We start from the raw sequence: 21,682 nt of genomic DNA, 5'->3' as shown, positions 1-21,682 counted from the left end.
CTTGCTCAAGGGCCCAACAGTGGCAGCTCGGCAGTGCTGGGGCTTGAACCTTCGACCTTCAGATCAGTAACCACTGAGTGTTGACTGAATAAAAAAGGTTTCTCAAGGGGTTAAGACCAGTACAATCTAATAAAATACGTTTCAAGGATAATGGATTCTGGCAAATGGTACATGTTGGTGAGTCTTCTCCTAATATTAAAAACTTGTGTGATCGTGGAGTGACCTATTCGACAGCGGGTGTAGACAATCTGGTCCGGCGATTTGAAAACAGAGAACTGTTTCTTTTCCCAACAACAGGGCTGATTTCATGGTGCATTGGTCCCACTCAGTTTGCCATTTATTGTTATTGTATGAGTTTATTATGGGTTTTAGGTCAGTGGGACGTATTGGACAGTTTTTGAAATCCGCCGATAATGCTTCTTTTGCAGCAGTGTCTGCTTCTTCATTTCCCGGGATTCCACAGTGTCCAGGTACCCAGCAGAAGTAGATATCAAAATTTTGGGCCTCCAGATCCAGCAATTTGCAAAGAATCTTTACAAGCGTTGGGGGATCATGCTTTAGGGAGGACATTGCTTGAACACACTCGCATTTAAACAATTCGGTTGGGTGTGTAGGGCTGGCAGTGGCATAACCAGAAACTAATTTCAGATGGATGAAGAAATATCTCGAATAAAATCATGATTGTTTTCCTGATCTGTACAATGAAATTGGTGAGCGTGACATTCAAGATAGATCTCAGACAGCGATGAGGACACCGATCTGTAATATGAATCGTTTAAGGCGCAATCTACCATCAAACAATCTTTTCATATTGAAAACATTGCCATGATATACATTTGAAAATGATGAAAATTACATTAATAACAAGGGAAAATTTACACATTATATTATAAATCCTGATCCATGTTTCTTCTTAAATGTATTGATATTGCAGTGATTTGATTTGTCGTTATTATAAAACAAATGCATTAAAATGTTATATTTTATTGGTGTCATGACGCCTGTATCGGTCTCATGCGTGATATATAATTCTGAAAACTACTATCCTGGATTGAAATATGAAATTAATTAATTAATTAAAATCTTTTGCATGCGTCTCAACCAGCTTTAGTTAGAGCATTTAAAAAGAATCACATTTAAAGATTTCATTACAACTCCACTGAAAGAAGCCCTATTCAGACGAGATTAAGGTTACATGGGGTCCTGGGGTAATTTCCTGCGTTACATCTGGTTATATCTCTGTCCAAACACTGCCGTGTCTGTGTTTAATTTCATCGTCATACGATATTATTCCATACGAAATTACAGGCCAAATTAGCTACAGTTTTTCAGCAAACTTGGCATTTGTCTGTTAATTGTAGCCCCGTGATAGTCTCTTGGCACGTCCATCAGTGTCCCTCCCCAAGATATTAAACACTTCCCGAATCGCGAAACGAAACATTAATGCTTTAGAGGAGGCACTCAACCATATACTCGGTCTGGGTGGTACAACCCCAATTCCAAAAAACGTTTGGATGCTGTGTAAAATGTAAATAAAAACAGAATGCAATGATTTGCAAATCTCATAAACCCATATGTTATTTACAGCAGAACACAGAAAACATACACAATGTTTAAACTGAGGAAATGTACCATGTTAAGAAAAAAATAAGGTAATTTTTAAGGTAATTTAATTTGATGGCTGAACATGTCTCAATTAAGGCTGGAAAAGTAAGTGTTACTAAAAAGAAACAGCTGGAGGTTAATTGGCAACAGGTCAGTAACATGACGGGGTATAAAAAGAGTATCTTAGAGAGGCAGAGTCTTTCGGAAGTAAAGATGGGCAGAAGTTCACCAATCTGTGAAAAACTGCATCTACAATTTGTGGAACAATTTCAGAATAATGTTCCTCAATGTAATATTGTTTAGACTATGAGTATCTCATCATCTACAGTACATAATATCATGAAAAGATTCTGAGAATGTGGAGAAATCTGTGTGAGCAAGGGACAAGGGTGAAAATCAAAACTGCATACTCGTGATCTTCCGGCCCTCAGGCGGCACTGCATTAAAAGCAGGCCTGATTCTGTAATGGAAATCACTGCATGGGCTCAGAAACACCTCCAGAACTCGTTGTCTGTGAACACAGTTTGCCATGCCATCCACAAATGCTGGTTAAAGCTCTATCATGCAAAGAAGAAGCCATATGTGAATATGATCCAGAAACACCGCCGTCTTCTCTGGGCCAAAGCTCATTTAAAATGGACTGAGGCAAAATGGAAACTGTTCTGTGGTCAGACGAATCGAAATTTGAAATTCTTTTTGGAAACCACGGACGCCACGTCCTCGAAAGAGGACTAAAGAGGAGAGGGACAATCCAGCTTTTTATCAGCGCTCAGTTCAAAAGCCTGCATCTCTGATGGTATGGGGTGCATTTGTGCCTATGGAATGGGCAGACTGCACATCTGGAAAGGGATCATCAATGCTGAGAGATATATACAGGTTTTAGAGCAACATATGCTTCCATCCAGATTCCATCCCTTCTCTACTTCTGAAAGACTCTGCCTCTCTAAGATACTCTTTTTATACCCAATCATCTTACTGACCTGTTGCCAATTAACCGCCAGCTGTTTCTTTTCAGTAACAATTACTTTTCCAGCCTTTTGTTGCCCCGTCTTAACTTTTTTGTTGCGGCCATGAAACTCAAAATGACCTTATTTTTCACTTAAAATGGTACATTTCCTCAGTTTAACCATTTGATATGTTTTCTATGTTCTATTGTGAATAACATATGGGTTTATGAGATTTGCAAATCATTGCATTCTGTTTTTATTTACATTTTACACAGCATCCCAACATTTGTGGAATTGGGGTTGTAAAATGTTGACTACACATGCTAGCTAGGAAAGCGTTTTCAAACAGAAGAAAGAACATAAAATCGTTCAAAAATAGTGAGAAAATCCTGCAGACTGATTAAAGGCGGCGTTATAATGGCAGCTACAGACATATGCACATCATCAACAACTGGCTTTCTAGAAATAATGACTAGTTGTTTCACTGCCAGTTTGTTAAATATCTAATATTAAATGCTGATCAACTGAAAAGTGTAAATGATGTAATCGTGTATATTCAAACTACACACCCTCATTTACAGTTATTAATTTATCAGCATTTAACATTAAGGAACTAGCCACATGGTGGTTTGTAGAAAATACAAACCGCTCGAAACTCGATCCCCTCTCCGGATGTGAGAATTTTATTCCTGAGAATTCTGTGTAAAAAACATATTACATATTTTGAAATAAATAAACTCCAACCGAGGAAAAGGGAATAATGTGCAGGAAGACGCATGGTAAAAATAAAAAATAAAATTATTTCAAAAAAAAAAAAAACAAGCACCATACCAGCATATCCTGTTTACTGCAAACATGCTGCTGCGGTAGGGGACGAGGGCGGGACATACATGCTCTAGAGAGCATTTCATTGGACAAACGCAAGACTAGTACAGGACGACTCTTCAAAACATTTGATACGTTTTCCCAGACATGACAATCTATACAATTAAAATGAGAACATCTCCAAACTAGTTTTTCCCCTCAGATATTATATAATGAGTCTTTATTGATCACATATACATATGCACAGTGAAGTTATTTTCTTCACATACCCCAGAATGTTAGGAAGCTGGAGTCAGAGCGCAAGGTCAGCCATGATAATGCACACCTGGAGCAGAGAGGGTTAAGGGCCTTGCTCAAGGGCCCAACAGTGGCAGCTTGGCAGTACTGGGGCTTGAACCCCCGACCTTCCGATCAGTAACCAAGAGCCTTAACCACCAAACCAGTACTGCACCAATATACTGTATTATAGTGACCATCACTCTAAGACCCAAGTACAGAGAGTTTCAAAACACCAACTTTAATTTCAGGTGCCACTTTAAACAGTCTTAGCTAATAATATACTGCAAAAAAAAATGTACTGGAAAGATTTAAATGACGTAAAAGATGACTAACTACTCAGCTGTGTTAAAATTGAATACATAAATCATATGACACGCGAGTTACGTGGCAAACAAAACACAACTAGTAGGCCTATATACAAAAGTGCGTTAATAATAATACTGCTAACTATCGGTCGAGTTAATGAATCCCAAACCGCTCCCTGCACTAGTGCACTACTTGTAGAGAAGTAAATAAAGACTATGTAGTGCACTAAGCTGGAATGAGCTTCACACTGGAGAATTTGCACTAATGTGGCACCATGACGCGCTACTATTCTGAGTTTTGCATTAGCAGATTCGCGTCAAGGCCTTCTATACATTTTATATGAAAAGACTAATCAATAAATGTCTAAACCATTTTTTATCTTTTTATTTTGTTTTGTTTTGATCTCCCCACCAGATCAGTAAGATAACTAGCCTACATCTTAGGAAGTAAGTGTTTGCGTTTACCTTTCCCATTCGGACGCGGTGGTGAAATCTGTGATCTCAAACACCTCAGACTCGGGCTACAACAATAAACAATAAACATCGTTAAACTGGCGGAACATGACACAGCTGTGAGATGGTGTCGTTTTAGGGAACGTTCTGGCTAACAAGTCGCAACTCACATCATTATCGGCCGCCATGATGAGCTCTGTTTGTTTTCTCTGCGCCTTTCTCCACGTGCATTATGGGAAATGACGTTCGAGCGAGCGAGAGAGAGAGAGAGAGAGAGAGAGAGAGAGAGAGAGATTACAATAAATACACACAACAGACTATACAATAAGGCAGTAAGCCATACGGTAACAAACTACAACAGTAAACCATATGCATCACACTCATTTTAGGAAAAGGACACCAAAGGTGCACAAACTGTTTAGCAGACCCCCCCATTACAGATTTATTTATTAACAAATCCAACTATTCAAATAACGATACTTGGCTTAACCGTTGGAGCCATAGAGGATTTATTCCTGAACTTTCCACTCACAAAAGGAACACAGGTCAACAATAGGAACACAACCCAATAATAAATCATTTTAATAAGGATGGGTTGTGAGTTTTACACAACGTAACTAAATCTAAAATAACCAATAACATATAACTTGTTACGTTATAACCTTAACTCCCAAACTACACGGTGTCCCAAAAGTCTTCGACATTAAATATTTTAGATATTTCACAACGTTAACAATTTGAATTGATGAACAAATGGAAGATTTTGTTGTTGTTGTTGTTGTTGTTGTTGTTGTTGTCCATTTCAAGTATAATATCTCATCTTTTTTTCTGTATACTATTCCTAGACATGGACATAAGAAATGAAAATAAGAATAGTACTTCAAGTAATGGGGTTGCCAAAACAGGGATTGCGAACCCCACATGGGGTTTCTTGATTTACAAATAGAGTCTCCTCTTTTGGAGATATACCAAGCTCTTCTTTAGTTTTATTCGTTTATGTTACAAATGAGAAATTTCGAAGATGCATTTTGGGTGCTAATATTTTGAACTGTTCCTGGGAGTCACATTCAACCGAGCTATATTTAAATTGAGTGTACATGCTATTTTCCTCTTTAGTAGGAATTCAGCAATGGAAACAGACAAATTTCACCGTCCATCTACAGTACATCTGCTAAACAAATGAGCGTTGTGTCTTAAATAGCATACTTATGTGCTTTTCTAGACCGTTATTGAGTACTAATGCTAAATATCACAGCTAGTGTTTGAACTTACCTAAAGGTCTGTTTTGTGTGGATTTTCTAGATTAGTAAATTCTTTTGAATATAAGTTCAGAGTTTTTGATTTCAGACACAGCTCATGACAACAATCACGACGACGGCGGAATGTTGTAAGAGAAACGGAGCTTATCAGTGTGTTTACGTTCCTGTGCGCTAAAGCATTACTAAACATTTTTACATTCGAAACCTGACTGACAGACATTTGTAAGTGTCCACATACTTTTGGGGCCTTGTATAAGATTCCACACCTACCCCTAGTTGGACTTGTGGTAGAGAGACTAGGGCTATTCCCCGATCTATCAGTTCAATTAAGGGTCATAAGTCGATTTTTATTAGGAACACTAATTTTAAATTAATTTGGTGGGCTGGATTACAACCTTTATCAGGCTGCTCGTATGTTAGACACCCTGCCTTATGTGAACTAGGATATGAGAGAATGAACTTGGTGCCGCTGTGATTTTACACAGCAGCACTGTGTCATTGTGTTTCTTTCTATCTTCATCATGCTGGCTTTGTGCCTTAATATATATACAATTATTTTTAAACACACATGCGATCCACTAGTTTAAACTGCTTAATATTGATCAAACGTTAATAGAATTTGGTGGAAATTAGGAGGAGGTGGAAGAAGAGGTGGAGAAGGAGGAGGAGGAGGAAGAGGAAGAGAATGAGAGGAGTTGGAAGATGTGGGTGTGGAAGAGAAGGAGGAAATGTGGAAGAGGAGGAAAACGTGGGTGTGGAAGAGAAGGAGGAAATGGTGGAGGAGGAGGAAGACATGGGGTAGAAGAGAATGAGGAAATGGTGGAAAAGGAGGAAGACGTGGGTGTGGAAGAGAAGGAGGAAATAGTGGAGGAGGAGGAGGAAGACGTGGGTGTGGAAGAGAAGGAGGAAATAGTGGTGGAGGAAGAGGAAGACGAGGGTGTGGAAGAGAAGGAGGGAATGGTGGAGGAGGAGGAGGAAGACGTGGGTGTGGAAGAGAAGGAGGGAATGGTGGAGGAGGAGGAAGATGTGGGGGTGAAGGAGGAGGAAGTGCTGGATGTGGAGGAGGCAGTGGAGGTGGAGGAGGAGGAGGAGGAGGAGGAAGATGTACAAGTGGAGGAGAGTAGATGGAAGAGGAGGAAGAGGAAGATGTAGATAAGGAGGAGAGTAGATGGAGAAGGAGGAGAAAGAAGATGTAGATAAGGAGGAAAATAGATGGAGAAGGAGGAGAAAGATGTAGATAAGGAGGAAAGTAGATGGAGAACGATGAAGAGGAAGATGTAGATAAGGAGGAGAGTAGATAGAGAAAGAGGAGAAAGATGTAGATAAGGAGGAAAGTAGATGGAGAACGATGAAGAGGAAGATGAGGATGATGTCGGTTAGGAGGAGGGTAGATCGATAAGGAGGTGGAGGAGTAAGTGGTGGTGGTGGAGGAGGTGAAGGAGGAGGAGGAGGAGGAGGAAGAGAAAGACTGGGCTCCAGGGGTACCCATCACTTCTGACCCTGTGCTGAACAAAAACATTAGCACTTAATCGCCTGCGTATTCCCAGCTCTTACTGGAGACATCACACTTTCAACAGTGTTTGAACCAGAGGCGTGGCTAAGAAGAGGAGTTCAGGTTTGAACCCCTCTGAATGATTTATTAACAGTGTGTAAAGCTTATTTTTGATTATGAACATCACACACACACACACACACACACACACAGATCATACTATACTATGTGTCACATTAAGATTTTCTCCATATTTAACCTCCCCAGATGTAAAATGAGCGTGTCCCTTAGTTTGTTTAATCACATTTAATTGGCCTGTCTGTTTTTTAAAGACTTTCTGTATATAATTTATATAATAAAGTAACTTTAATAGTTGCACTGGTGAGCTATTAGATTTTAGCCACAATAGCTAATCGCTGCGACCTCACGTACACACACAAAAAGACTACATATCCCATGTCGCTTGGATTGTACGTCACTTCCGTGATGAGATTACAGGTTTCTAGTTGATCTGACAGCATAGATGCAAACCTACAACTGTCATACAGAAAGTGTCCAAAGCGGCTAATTGAGGGAAAGATGCGCTGGTTTGAGGGCTCCATCCCGGCAGCCATTGCCACCTCCAAGCAGCACGGCTCTATTTTTGTCGTCGTCATTGCAGGTAAATTAAACCACAAGTGACGCGCTCGCTAATGCTAGTTCGCTAATGCTAGCAGCTGCGGGACAGGCCTAGGAAATGTAAATAAAGTTAAAGCTGAAGCTAAGCTAGCGGAGCTAATTCGGATAGGATGTACTGTACAAGGCAACAGTAAGTGTTGTAAATATAATATAATTTTTAAAAACACCGTGTTAAATGTAATTAACGAAGAGTAACGCTAGGCCGAAATCTCCGTTTTCCATAGTAACTACATTGAAGTGACGCGTAGTGCCCTATATGTTCAATATGGAGTGATTTGGAACACAGCCGTAATTGTTGGCTGATTTGGTGGCGCTTTGTTTCGGAATAAAAATCATACAGATATCAGGATACGAATGAATGACTTAAAAGGCGTTTCTAATAAACAAATAACAGCCCAGTGCGGAGATTCTTTTGTTGTTAAGGTCAGGTGCTGTATCCCAAATACCATGTTTCTTCCCTGGTGCAATGGAGCAAAGCCGACTTTAACCACTAGGTAGTGCACGAAATGTCCAGCAGGAAGTCAGGACTGGACATGTGCACGTAGCATGATTGAGCTGAGTCTCTCTTGTGAATTCGTGCGAAGTTTCACAGACGTGGTAGTGATGTGCGTCAAGATTATTTGGATCCAGCCATCCTTCCAGAAAGCCATCCATCCATCCATCGAGCCTTCTAGCCATCCATCCATCCATCGAGCCTTCTAGCCATCCATTTATACATCCAGCCATCCATTCACTCATCCATCCATCCAGCCATCCATTCATCCATCCAATCAGCCATCCTGCCATCCTGCCATCCATCCAGATTTGTCCCGAGATGCGTCATGTGACGTGATCCCAATGTGCATTCAGCCAAAGCCCTCCATGTTTCACGTGCGTCGAACATGAGTACGGCAATACGGTTTCATTTACCAACAAACGGCGCTGCGAAAGAGCGTGCAAAACAATTTCGTGTGATTGCGATTTCATCAGTTCAACAAGTTTTCCGCAAAAAAAACCCCACAAAAATCTTGCATCGCAAATTTTGAAAAAAGCCGCAGCAAAATAGTGTTTTTGGCTGCAACAATCACAAAAAAAACACATTATTATACATTATATACATTATAATCATATATTAATGTACACTACCGGTCAAAAGTTTAGACACACTCATTCTTTATTTTTATTTCCCCCTCCCACCACATTTTAGAATAATAATAAAGTCATCAAAACTCTGGAGTAATACAAATGTAACTATGGGAATTATTACAAAAAAAATCTGAAGTAAATCAAAATAACTTAATATTTCATCATCTTCAAAGTAGACATGCTTTTTGCCTAGATCTTCCAGAAATGTATTCTTGGCATTTTCTCAACTGATTTATTAGTCTCTTTTTAAACAGTATTAAAGGAGTTCCCACCTACGTTGGACACTTATCGGCTGCTTTTCAGAATATTCTGCTCCAAGTCGTCCATTTATATTTTTTAATTTTTTCTTTAAAAATAAATAAAAGTTTTCTAATGAAAGAAATGAATATGTTGCCACAATTATATTTCAAACATTCAATCATACACCTTCAGATCAAAAGATTTTTAAGATCATGAGAAACATTTCAGTCGAGTGTCTCCAAACTGTTGACCGATATTGTGTAGATAATGTGACGGGTCCGTAAGGATCAGGCGGAATACGAGGGGGGGGGGACCCAAAAATTCCCAGAATTCGAATGTAGCGTGCGCACCCGAGCGATTTTATGTTGAAGCGCTTGGGCGTCTACGGAAAAGCATTAAGAGAAAAAAGAAAAAGAGCGTCCGGAGACGTGGTGCGGCCAGATCCGCATCCCACACGCGTCGTCAATCAAGGAGTTTTTAACTAGAAACAACGTGCTTATCGCTTCACGTCTACTGTATTCGCCAGCTCTCGCTCTCCTTGTGACTTCTTTTTGTTCCCGAAATTAAAAATGAGATCGAAGGGGAAAAGATTCAGCACCGTCGAAGAAATCCAGAAAAGAAAAACAAACCCAGATCATGTCTACAGCCTCTGTAGACATGATCTGGCTTTGTTTTTCTTTTCTGGATTTCTTCGACGGTGCTGAATGATGACAAAATATGACTACAGGAAATGTTTCCAGGAATGGGAGAAACGCTTGGACAAGTGTACCGCATCACAAGGGAAGAGAAATGCTGTATGTTTTTTTTTTAATAACATCACATAATTCTGGGAGGTTTTCTAGAGGTCCACAGCTGGAAAAAAAAAATCCTTTATGTCTCGGCAGTGCAGTTAAATATGGCTGTGGATCTGTTCTTACTTGGATAGCCTAAAGACTGCACGGTTTACGCTCAAGTCTCAAAATCCCCGAACACTCGATAACGCCGCTACTATAGACTTAAAGTTAAAACTCGAATGAAATGGGACCTGATTTCATTTTAGATGCTCCTTTAAACACACTCTGTAGTCACCCAGAAGAGAACGGACTCTCTTTTTGAGTCTGGCTTTCTTCCTCGTGTCGTCTCAGGTAGTTTTCTTCCCCGCCGCCTTCGCTTCTGGCTTCCTCGTTAGGGCCAAACCTGTATCCGGATCCGCTGCGCAAATAAAATCGAATCGGATTAATGAACAAATATCGTTCACCTGTTCACCACTAGGAGACGATGAGCAGTCCAGGCAGATGCTGTCCAGCTGGGAGGACGAGCAGGTATCCGAGCTCACCAACAACTGCTTCGTCGCCATTAAAGTGGACGCTAAAAGGTGACCGCTATACAGTATACAGTAAAACGGCTGGAAAGAGATAAAGGCAGCCATTTTGGAAACACAGTATACGTGTAGGTGCTAGCATGTTTTTTTTTTGCATTGTCTGTGATCTATGAAATGAAATGAAATCCCTCTGTCTTTCACAGCGAGACGTGTGTCCAGTTTTCACAGATCTGTATCCTTTCTTCGAATGACAGTTCGAGCTTTGGTGTAGATTCTTGACAGGCTTTTTGATTACGATTCGCAGCCGAAGAGAAAGCGAAAGCCGAGATTGTTTATCGTTCCCTTAACGTTAGTTCCTGGAAGATCCCGTAGTGTGCATTCCATCCAGCTTCTTCATAGGAGACAACGGAATTCCCCTGGAGATCATCGCCGGTGGCGTCTCTGCAGAGGAGCTGACCAGCAGGATAAGCAAAGTCAAGCAGGTACACACACACACACACACACACAGAGCACAAGCGTTTATTTTATTATATATCTATTATGATGATTGTATTTTTTATACTCAACTTCAATAGCGCTTTTAACAAGCGACATGTTTTTGAAACCACAGCGCTATTCAGTTCTCAAATCTGATTGGTTGATTAATTCTCTATAGCAGCAGACTGCAATTCAAACTCGTAGGTTTATATTACTGCACTCTTTCTAACAGGATGCGTTCCGTAACGTAAATCCTGTGATAACGGGATTGTTTAATCAGGATAAACGTTTCTAGTGTTAGGAATAAAGCTGTTCCACCACAGGACAGCCTTTTCCGAAGGGTTTTGCAACTTCTAAGTAACACGACTAGGTGTATTTATTTATAATTTTTTGGCGTATTAACGTAAAGATGAGGCGGGGGAGGGGAAAGAGGGGATGCTCCTGAAGAATCGTTTATAGCCGTTGTAATGCAAGTGATGACGGGAACCAACTCGTCTCGTGGACGTTCAACAACGTTTGTTCGTTAATAACTGAAAACGTCATAATCGTCAATAAACTGATGTGGTATGAGAAGAGGGCTAAAACACTTTAGGATGTGCTGTTATAGGAATGGATTATTTCCCGTCGTGTTTTAAGCCTTACTTACTTATTCAGATTCCCACTTCGTTGTTATTCCTCGTAAAACCTTATGCAGTCTGATTTAAAAAGAATATTTTTGCCCCACACTTCTATCTGATCTTCTCACCACTCATCTCTTCCCGCGTTACCTGTATACTGTAGACACACGCTCAGCAGCCAGCCGCTCCGCCTCAGCCAAACCCAGAGACATCTACCCAGGCTGGAAGTCCCTCTGCTTCTTTAAACTCGGATATCGTAACAGGAAGCTCCTCCACCGCTGCTGCTGCGTCTAAAGGTGAGACACGTGGAATAACTGCAGCGCTCCAAAGTGTACTCGGATTACTCATTTGTCCACGTGTAACAACGTTTTTTAAAATATCATACTAAAGGATTTTGGCTTGTTGGAGTCATGCAAAGCTTCTTCATTTGCATGACATGGTTTCGGTTCATTCAAGGCAGGGCCGCTTGCCAGACCTGCGTATCAGACCTTTTCATGCTGTCGGATGAAAACGCTCTTAAAACGGACTGTTTTTATTTGTCTTGGATACATCGTTTTTAATATTTTTATCCGTTCTAGAATCTCTGTCCACGCCCATGGAAGAAGCAGGGGCTTCCGGTCACGTGACTCCAGGGGACGATAGAAGCCAGTCGTCAGATGACACGTCACAGGCGTCTCAGGCAGAGGAGAACTTGGATGCCAAGGTCGAGAGGTAAACGTCTTGCGTCCCGGTGCAACAAGAACATAAGAATGGACGTACCTCATCAGCAGATCTGTTAAATGCGGGTCTCGTGAGGTGCCTTTTTATAGCGTGATGTATAATAGAAAGCATGACGTTAAGTCTTAACAATAAGAAACCCCTATGACCAATCAAGCACATTTTACTGAACTATCAGACAATGCTTTTATTCAGAGACTTGTTTAATAGATTTTTTTTTCAACTATATCTGAGCAGATTTGACAGTTTTTATAAATTCTTATTATAAAAATATATAAAATCTTATTTAATATTGTAAATATTTATCGATGAACCCTTTCTTTGCTATGTGAATAGCCTGGTTGCTGACGTGGCATTAAAACTAACTAAATAAAGAAACAAGTCCTACAATAATTCCTACAATAAATTTAGAAGTGGTTTTTTTTTTTTTTTTTGACTACTTAACGATGACCGTAGGATTCTCATTTGAAAAGCCGTGGCTGCTTTCACATACGTTGTGGCAGGAAGGGAACGCAGTATGCTGTGTAGTTTTGGTTTCAGGTATGTTGACACAAAAAAAAGCAAGCTGTTAAATTGACCCGTGAGGCATAAACTCAGCCAACAAAGAGCTGCTTAAGTGCTGCAGATATACAGCTAAGGATGTTTGGACTGAGAACATATCAAGTCAAAAGAAAAGAAATGCTGGATACGGCACACGAAACGTTTATTTGTAACTCATTTCTGTACTTCTGGTTGATTTTCTGTGATTTCTACTCGCACTGCTTGTACTTACTCGCCTCCTACTCTCTCCTCAGCCAGTGATTTAAAAAAAAAAATGTTTGGCCGAAAAATGAAAATGATCCTGTTCACTTGCGTGAAGATTAAGCTCAATCTGTGTGCTGTGTCTTATTAGTGTCAATGTTAATATTAGATTAACAGTCTTTTTCATGCGTTTTCTTTCTTTCTTTTTTTTAGGTTAACAAAGAAACTGGAAGAAAGGCGAGATCAGAAACGGAAGGGAGAAGAGGAGGTGAGTCTTGTGATTTTTTTTTTTTTTTTTAATAACGGTTTCACACCACACTGTACAGATTGGTATGTTTGTCGTTCTGGTTGCTCTTACACGAGATCGAGCCTGTCTAACGCCGAGTCCGTTCGCACCTCCAGGATGAGATAAAGAAGGAGAAGGAGCGGCGAAAGGTGGGCAAGGATATGCTGGACTTCAAGCGGAAGCAGGAAGAGGAGAAAACGAAGCGCCTGCTGGATGAGAGAAACCGAGAGAAGGCCGAGGAGAAGGCGGCCAGAGAGAGGGTCAAACAGCAGATCGCCCAGGTCTCACCCTGCAGCCTTTTACACCTCACTGAGCAGCATCGAATTATTTCTGTTAATTACATGCAGACAATATATACGCAGTTAAACGGCTCTAAAGAATTAAAAGTTCTATAAAAATCAAACGTTCACACAAAACATCTAACAAAGGGTCAGCCGTTTTAAAATCTCATCCAAGGTTAGATAGTACTTTTTAGATAGAACTTTATATTAAAGTGCACTTATTATGGTTTTGAAACATGCTTAATTTTGTTTTAAAGGTCTCTTATAATAGATTTACATGCATCCAAGGTCAAAAAACACTTTAACGTTCTCATAATTTAAACTGCAGCATTAACGTTTTTACCCCATTGTCACAAACGACTCGATCAATGATCCGTTCTAAATGATTCACTCTAAACTCCTCCTTTCAGAGAGCATACTCTGCTCTCATTGGCCAGATGTCCCAGTCTGTTGTGATTGGTCTACCGCTGTCAGCGTGTGTTGAAAAGTAAACACCCACTTCCATAACGACTTTCAGCTCCGCCTCTCAGCGAGCAGCCAATGAAGACCATAGGCGGGGTTTTTTGTTACAAACCTGCAGTATCTCACAAAAGTGAGTACACCCCTCACATTTTTGTAAATATTTGATTATATCTTTTCATGTGACAACACTGAAGAAATGACACTTTGCTGCAATGTAAAGTAGTGAGTGTACAGCTTGTATAACAGTGTAAATTTGCTGTCCTCTCAAAATAACTCAACACACAGCCATTAATGTCTAAACCGCTGGCAACACAAGTGAGTACACTCTTAAGTGAAAATGTCCAAATTGGGCCCAAAGAGTCAATATTTTGTGTGGCCACCATTGTTTTCCAGCACTGCCTTAACCCTCTTGGGCATGGAGTTTACCAGAGCTTCACAGGTTGCCACTGGAGTCCTCTTCCACTCCTCCATGACGATATCACGGAGCTGGTGGATGTTCGAGACCTTGTGCTCCTCCACCTCCTGTTTGAGGATGCCCCACAGATGCTCAATAGGGTTTAGGTCTGGAGACATGCTTGGCCAGTAAATCACCTTCACCCTCAGTTTCTTTAGCAAGGCAGTGGTCATCTTGGAGGTGTGTTTGGTTATTGTTATGGTATGATTCATTATCATGCTGGAATACTGCCCTGCGGCCCAGTCTCTGCTTCAGTATGTCACAGTACATGTTGGCATTCATGGTTCCCTCAGTGAACTGTAGGTCCCCAGTGCTGGCAGCACTCATGCAGCCCCAGACCATGACACTCCCACCACCATGCTTGACTGTAGGCAAGACACATTTGTCTTTGTACTCCTCACCTGGTTGCCGCCACACACGCTTGACACCATCTGAACCAAATAAGTTTATCTTGGTCTCATCAGACCACAGGACATGGTTCCAGTAATCCATGTCCATAGTCTGCTTGTCTTCAGCAAACTGTTTGCGGGCTTTCTTGTGCATCATCTTTAGAAGAGGCTTCCTTCTGGGACGACAGCCATGCAGACCAATTTGATGCAGTGTGCGGCGTATGGTCTGAGCACTGACAAGCTGACCCCCCACCCCTTCAACCTCTGCAGCAATGCTGGCAGCACTCAAACGTTTATTTCCCAAAGACAACCTCTGGATATGACGCTGAGCACGTGCACTCAACTTCTTTGGTCGACCATGGCGAGGCCTGTTCTGAGTGGAACCTGTCCTGTTAAACCGCTGTATGGTCTTGGCCACTGTGCTGCAGCTCAGTGTCAGGGTCTTGGCAATCTTCTTCTAGCCTAGGCCATCTTTATGTAGAGCAACAATTCTTTTTTTCAGATCCTCAGAGAGTACTTTGCCATGAGGTGCCATGTTGAACTTCCAGTGACCAGTATGAGGGAGTGTGAGAGCGATGACACCAAATTTAACACACCTGCTCCCCATTCACACCTGAGACCTTGTAACACTAACAAGTCACATGACACTGGGGAGGGAAAATGGCTAGTCGGGCCCAATTTGGACATTTTCATTTAGGGGTGTACTCACTTTTGTTGCCAGCGGTTTAGACATTAATGGCTGTGTGTTGAGTTATTTTGAGAGGACAGCAAATTTACACTGTTATACAAGCTGTACACTCACTACTTTACATTGTAGCAAAGTGTCATTTATTCAGTGTTGTCACATGAAAAGATATAATCAAATATTTACAAATACAAATGTGAGGGGTGTACTCACTTTTGTGAGATATTGTACGTAGGTTTGTACAGGAAGTAAAGTCTGGCATTACTAACTTCTCGTTTCAGCTGTTCAGAATCGGTTCCTTCTTTTGGGAGTCAGTAACTCAGTTTGTCGTGCGCTTTTGATTTTTGAAACTTTCAGACTTTTTTACATTCACAAACAGCTCTATAACACACTACATGAAAGGTAATATTTGAAAAACCATAATAGGTGCACTTTAAAAGCTGACTGGGCTCCAGACCTCCGTTGCAGGAATGTCTGCTGTGTCTTTGTCAGTGAATAGGGATTCTAATAAATGAATAAAATGCACTGGTTTGTTTATTAAACTGTCATCGAGCAGCCTGTCTCTGTTGGTGGGGATAAAAAGGGATATCCTTTTACGTTTACTTATCCAACACGATGTCACATACATTTGAAGCACAACTGTAACAAACACGACTTGCACAAAAAACATGCAGGTAATATTTCTGTAAGATATTAAGCATGGTAAAAAGCTCACATTACAGGGTGAGTGAGTATGCAGTACTGTTGTGCTGTTGCAGGACCGTGCAGAGCGGGCAGCCCGCTACGCTAAAACCCAGGAGGAGGCAGACGCGGCCAGAGTAGCAGCACTACAAGCCAAACAGGCCGAGCAGGAGATGAAGAAAGAGGCCGCGCAGAGAGAGAGAAGGTCCCGTATTTCTAAAAGGGAGAGCTTACTTGATTATTGAAAATGAAAATTTGCATTAGAGAAAGTATTATTTTTTATTTTGATTGACATGTTCTCGGGATTTATTTGTATGCAAGTAGGCGAAACCATTCAAAAGACCAAACGTCGAATCTGTATCATTCTGCCAGTTTATATCCAAGATTGAGCGTATAAAACTGCATAAAAACGACCAACGTTATATAACGTCGCTTATAAAGGTGCGGGTAAATAGGTTCATCGCTGATTTGTGTTTGAATATATGATTTTTTTTTATTAGGCTAAAATCAGCAAGGATGTGGATAGATGCACTTGTTGCAGCAGAGCTGTACTGGGAGCAGCTTCCTGTATCGTATGATCAAACTGTATTTCTTGCCTCACAGTGCGATTGCCCGGATACAGTTCCGCCTGCCTGACGGTTCCTCCCTGACCAATCAGTTTCCCTCGGAGACGACGCTGCAGGAGGCCAGGCAGTTTGCAGCTCAGGTCAGTCAATGCAGTGTGTTTATGCAGTGACCCATGACTGTTTCCTCCTTGAACGTGAGAACTGATGAACGAGACACGTGTACTGTAGGAGCAAATGGTTCTAACAGAAACAAGAGACTGAAGACATGCTAGAATGGAAACACACAGCTGAGTTCAGCATTTTAATTCGTTTGCAGAAAATCAAGGATATTAGTGGTGGGGTTTTTGTTTGTTTTGTATCACACCAGAGTAGTGTATCTGTAAAGTCTTCCACCTTCCAAAATATCCAGGAAAAACTGAACCTGAACCTGTGGTGTTCTACATTCATCATCTAGCTGCTCATATGCACAGTAGGCCACTTTATAGGTCTAGAATTACTGACTCTTGCCCATCTTATACACAACTTGTCAGATCCCCTCCATCCTATCCATCAGTAAAACAGGCCCGGCATTGCGGTGATATTATTTTGGTCATGGATCGTGTGGTGCTGGTGGAAGTGTATCACATACAGTAGTGTTACTGGGATTTTATAGCTTCTATCAGTATTCCTTATTGGCACAGATGAATTTCCATCTCCTTTCCTTCACCTTGACCTTTCATTTTTAAGTAATGTGATGTTCATAAATATATTAATACTTTTTTTTTTACTTATTATTATTTTCTCCTTTTGCCCAATTAGATGTAAATGGAGTTCAAATAAACCCTTTTGAGATGTTTCTCATTCCGCTTCGATTCTGTGGTTTCCGATTTGTATTTTACAACAAGAAAGTGTTTAGTATTTCAATTCTATCTGGTAGTGTTTTATCGCTTCGCTACGCAGGCCCGTCACACATGGTGCGCATGACTGGTTGGAACGGCATTTACATATACCGTATAATTGATTGCTTTAATATACTGTGTAGCCTTAAAATGTGTAACAAGAAGCTTACAGTCGCGTTAAAAATGGTCTTAGCGTTTGTATGCGTTTAATTGAATTTGTCTGTAAACGACTATTATACTCTCCCCTGAATAACTCGCCCCAATTCTCACAGGAGGTGGGCAACAGGTTCGGGCACTTCTCTCTGGCCACAATGTTCCCGAGGCGCGAGTTCACAGCTGAAGATCTGGAGAAGACATTGCTGGAACTCGAGCTCGCACCCAGCGCCTCCATCGTCCTGCTGCCGGTGAGCCCCCCACCTACTCTCTCAGAACTGCTTGGGTAGTGCAGATTAAGTGTGGGATGGTATGAAACAAATCAGTGTGTGTTTTATATATATATATATATATGTATGTGTGTGTATGTATGTGTGTGTGTGTGTGTGTGTGTGTGTGTATATATGTATGTACATATGTGTGTGTATATGTGTATATAAGAAGTTTACCTTATTCTAGGTAAAAAGGGGGTCTACTTTGAAGATGCTAAAATATTAAATTATTTTCATTTATTTTTGGATTTTTTTATCACGACATAATTCCCATAGTTCATTTGTGTTACTCCAGAGTTTTGATGACTTTATTATTATTCTAAAATTTGGGGGGGAAAAGATCAAAAGAATGAGTGTGTCTAAGCTTGACTGGTAGTGTATGTATGTGTGTATATTTGTGTTCCCACAGCAGTCAGGAAGGCCCGCCAACACCGTCGTCCAGTCCTCTAGCACAGGTGGCATCTGGGGTTTGCTGGGCACCGTCCTGTACCCTCTGCTGGCAGTGTGGAGGTTCCTGAGCGGCTTCATCTTCAGCAGCCCTCCTCCCGGAGCCGCAGCAGCTCCCCGTAACCAGCCCCAGCGCCCTTCGAACTCCTCAAACGCCAACTCCGGAGAGCCAAAGAGGTGGGCCAGCTCTGCTAACAAAATCTTTCTTTTTCCATTTCCTAAACGCATGCTGAAGTCGTTTACTGATCTTGACTCGAATCTTTCGCCGTTTCCAGAGAAACGATCCGCAAGCGGGTCCTCGAGAAGCGACCAGAAGACTTTAAAAAAGACGGTAAAATCTACCGGCTAAGGACCCAAGAGGACAGCGAAGACGACAACAACACTTGGAACGGCAACTCCACCCAGCAAATGTAGTGCAATAACACCACTTTATCTCTCTCTCTCTCTCTCTCTCTTTTTTTTTTTCTTTTTGCCCAGTCGTCTCCTGTCTTCTCACTCTCTTGACTCGGTGCGACTTTGCGCGTGTCTTACGGCGGATTATAAACTGATTTACGGCTTATGATTTTCATTCTTTCCCTCCCTCCCGATCCGACCTTCCACCTCTCTCTTGCATGGGTAGATAAAAACCGAGTTAATCTCTCGTGTAAGCTTAAACAGACATCCACTGTGTGCAGATTTCTTGATTTTTATGTTTTTCTTTCCATTTGCTTTCCAGCAGTATTTTTTACAGTAACACTTTGCGTGCTAAACAGGCTGAAAAATTAGGAGGCTTGGAAGCTTGAATCCTGCTGCTTTTTTAATGAAACTGTAACCTGTACGACACAAAAGGTTTCCAGCAAAACTGTGTGATTTTGATTTTGAGGAAATAGGGTCTCGGCAACCAGTGTGTTTTATACGGAAGCTTGGACCTCTTGGCAGCAGAATGTTTCTACTAGTTGAAAGTTGAAGTCACTTTAACACTGTCATTTAACAAAACAATAAAGATTTTTTTTTCGATTAAATCTTTGATCCACTTTAATGTTTTCCTTTTTCTTTCTTTCTTTTTTTTTTTTTTTTTTAAAGCAAACAAATATAAGGAACTACAATTAAGTTCACAGAATTCTCCCTGTACGTGAAATTCATTCTATCAGCCAAGATATGTTGACGTATTTAGTGTTCTGCTGAAATTTCAAGAAAAGTACGTGAAGTTTATAGCTACCAGTTTAAATGAGATGATCATACACACTCGCCTCACATTGAACCAAGTTGTTCGGGAATCTCAATTCGACTTCCTTTAGGAGTTTTCGGGCATCTATACTAATAGACAAAAGCATGTTGCGTCATCCTCGTAGACTCTTCAGATTTCTCAAGTTTTAAAGTGGGGAATTTAAGAATTTGAATCAAACATAAGACAGGATTCAGATGATGATAAAAGTTTCATTTCTACCGTATTTGCTGCTTTGATTTAAATCTGCTGCAAGTATTTGAAGCTCGCAGCGTTACGTTTGCATTACTTTCAGAATTAGCCTCAGTGTAAAAATTCATCTTGGCTGATTTACTATATTTATGGTAAAGGGAAAATTGTGTCCTTTTTTTTTGCGCTCTGCTTTTATGTTAAAAGATTAACTAAACCTTTTTAGGTGGATCAGATAGAATAATTTTACACTGCAACACTTCCTGCTTAACCACCAATTTTAATCGCAATCCTGCCTGAACTGGATTCAATCTTAAATTAAGCAATTTTGAAATTTTAATTAGCAAAAGCTGGAAAAAAAAACACACACACATAAAAGGATGAAATATAAGGTAAATTGTGCCTATGCATATAATAGAAATTTGCATACCTGTGAGAAAATTACATTTAGGAATGTGTGCTGCATCATTTGGCTTTTTATTCAACACTTTATGATTTTAATTTTTTTTTTTTGCAGTTGCAATGTGCTACCAGTAGATGGTACTCATTGTAGAAGCAAATTCTTTGCTATAAACCTTTTGCCGTATTTATGCATCAGCCTTATTTTTAGGTTGTTTATCAAATTTTCCTGTGCAAGTGTATCTCTACAATAAACGAAATAGTCTAGTGTGTGCGTTTTCTTAAACACAATGGGAAAGAGAACTTCAAATTTTTTTTTTTTACATGTACTAAGTGGAGTTGCACACAATTTATGTACTCCATTCAAGAAGAAATCAAATGTAAAGCAGATTTAATGTACATGCAGTTACAAGAAAGAAAAATAAAAAGACCCTGATTTGATTTGCCAGGGTTTAAAAAGTAGTCTGACACTCTTTTATATAAATCACAATTATAGACAAGACACATTCTGTGTAAAATAATGCAAACAGTTGTACTAGGTCTCGTGAATACTGAATAGACAATTTAAACATCCATCCAAACAGTCTATGTTTAAAAAAAAAAAAAAAAAGTATATGAACCCATGAGCTACCAATTCTCTAAAAGCTGATTTGAGTCAGATGTTCTGATAAATGAGGTTGTAGGTGTGGGGTATAATGCGTATAAAAAGTCTGGTAACTGACAGGATCTGTACATTCCTGTTAAAAAAAGATCCCAAGGGTACCTGCAAACGACCTTTATAAAGCCACAGATCCTGCAACTCTGAAAGTCTCATGTCTGTGGACAAATGAAAAACAAATTTTTTAACCTAAAAGACATCAACACCAAAACATTATCTAAACTGTAAAGCACGGTGGTGGGAGCATTGGGGTTGCTTTGCAGCCTGAGGGCCTGGACAGCTTACAATCATTGAGGGAACAACATTCATAGAAGAATGTCAGAGTAGCAGTTGATCACAAGACCATGACTCCAAAATACAAAAAGAGAAAACTTTGTTTCTGAATGGTCAACGTTATACTGTATAAGCTTATACAAGTCCTATTTATGTGCCTTTACTAATACTATTAATCTCTGACAGCGTAATACAGTATAATACGACATTACTAAACGTTAAAGAACCAGCTCTGAGCAAATCCATAAAAAAAAAAAGGCGACTACAGATTAAAATTTAAAACACAACAGGGCCGATTTAAAGATAAATAAATAAATAAATAAAAATCACCTCACCTTGTCTACA

The 21,682-nt window shown here is 40.4% G+C and overlaps 2 protein-coding genes across 3 annotated transcripts in view; one reads left to right on the top strand and one right to left on the bottom strand.

Moving 5' to 3' along the window:
* Positions 1-4,650, bottom strand: part of rab3gap1 (RAB3 GTPase activating protein subunit 1) — a 110,793-nt gene extending 106,143 nt beyond the window's left edge. For both annotated transcript variants that reach the window (XM_053626485.1, XM_053626484.1), the window contains exons 1-2: positions 4,585-4,650; positions 4,427-4,482 (exon numbers count right to left, since the gene is read on the bottom strand). In XM_053626485.1, coding sequence (XP_053482460.1) covers positions 4,427-4,482; positions 4,585-4,602 — 74 coding nt within the window. In that variant the 5' untranslated portion in view covers positions 4,603-4,650. The remainder of the gene's footprint in view (positions 1-4,426; positions 4,483-4,584) is intronic.
* Positions 4,651-7,659: 3,009 nt separating this feature from the next.
* Positions 7,660-20,674, top strand: ubxn4 (UBX domain protein 4). The gene is made up of 13 exons (XM_053626483.1): positions 7,660-7,826; positions 10,460-10,562; positions 10,712-10,740; positions 10,872-10,990; positions 11,766-11,898; positions 12,181-12,313; positions 13,274-13,328; positions 13,463-13,627; positions 16,376-16,503; positions 16,902-17,004; positions 18,015-18,146; positions 18,577-18,791; positions 18,890-20,674. Exons 1-13 carry the CDS (start codon positions 7,745-7,747, stop codon positions 19,026-19,028), a joined length of 1,536 nt encoding a protein of 511 aa, XP_053482458.1. The 5' UTR covers positions 7,660-7,744; the 3' UTR covers positions 19,029-20,674.
* The last annotated feature ends 1,008 nt before the right edge of the window (positions 20,675-21,682 follow it).

Source organism: Ictalurus furcatus, chromosome 6 (assembly GCF_023375685.1).
Source record: "Ictalurus furcatus strain D&B chromosome 6, Billie_1.0, whole genome shotgun sequence".
NCBI classification, from domain to species: Eukaryota; Metazoa; Chordata; class Actinopteri; order Siluriformes; family Ictaluridae; genus Ictalurus; species Ictalurus furcatus.
This window is presented reverse-complemented; position numbering and strand designations above follow the sequence as displayed.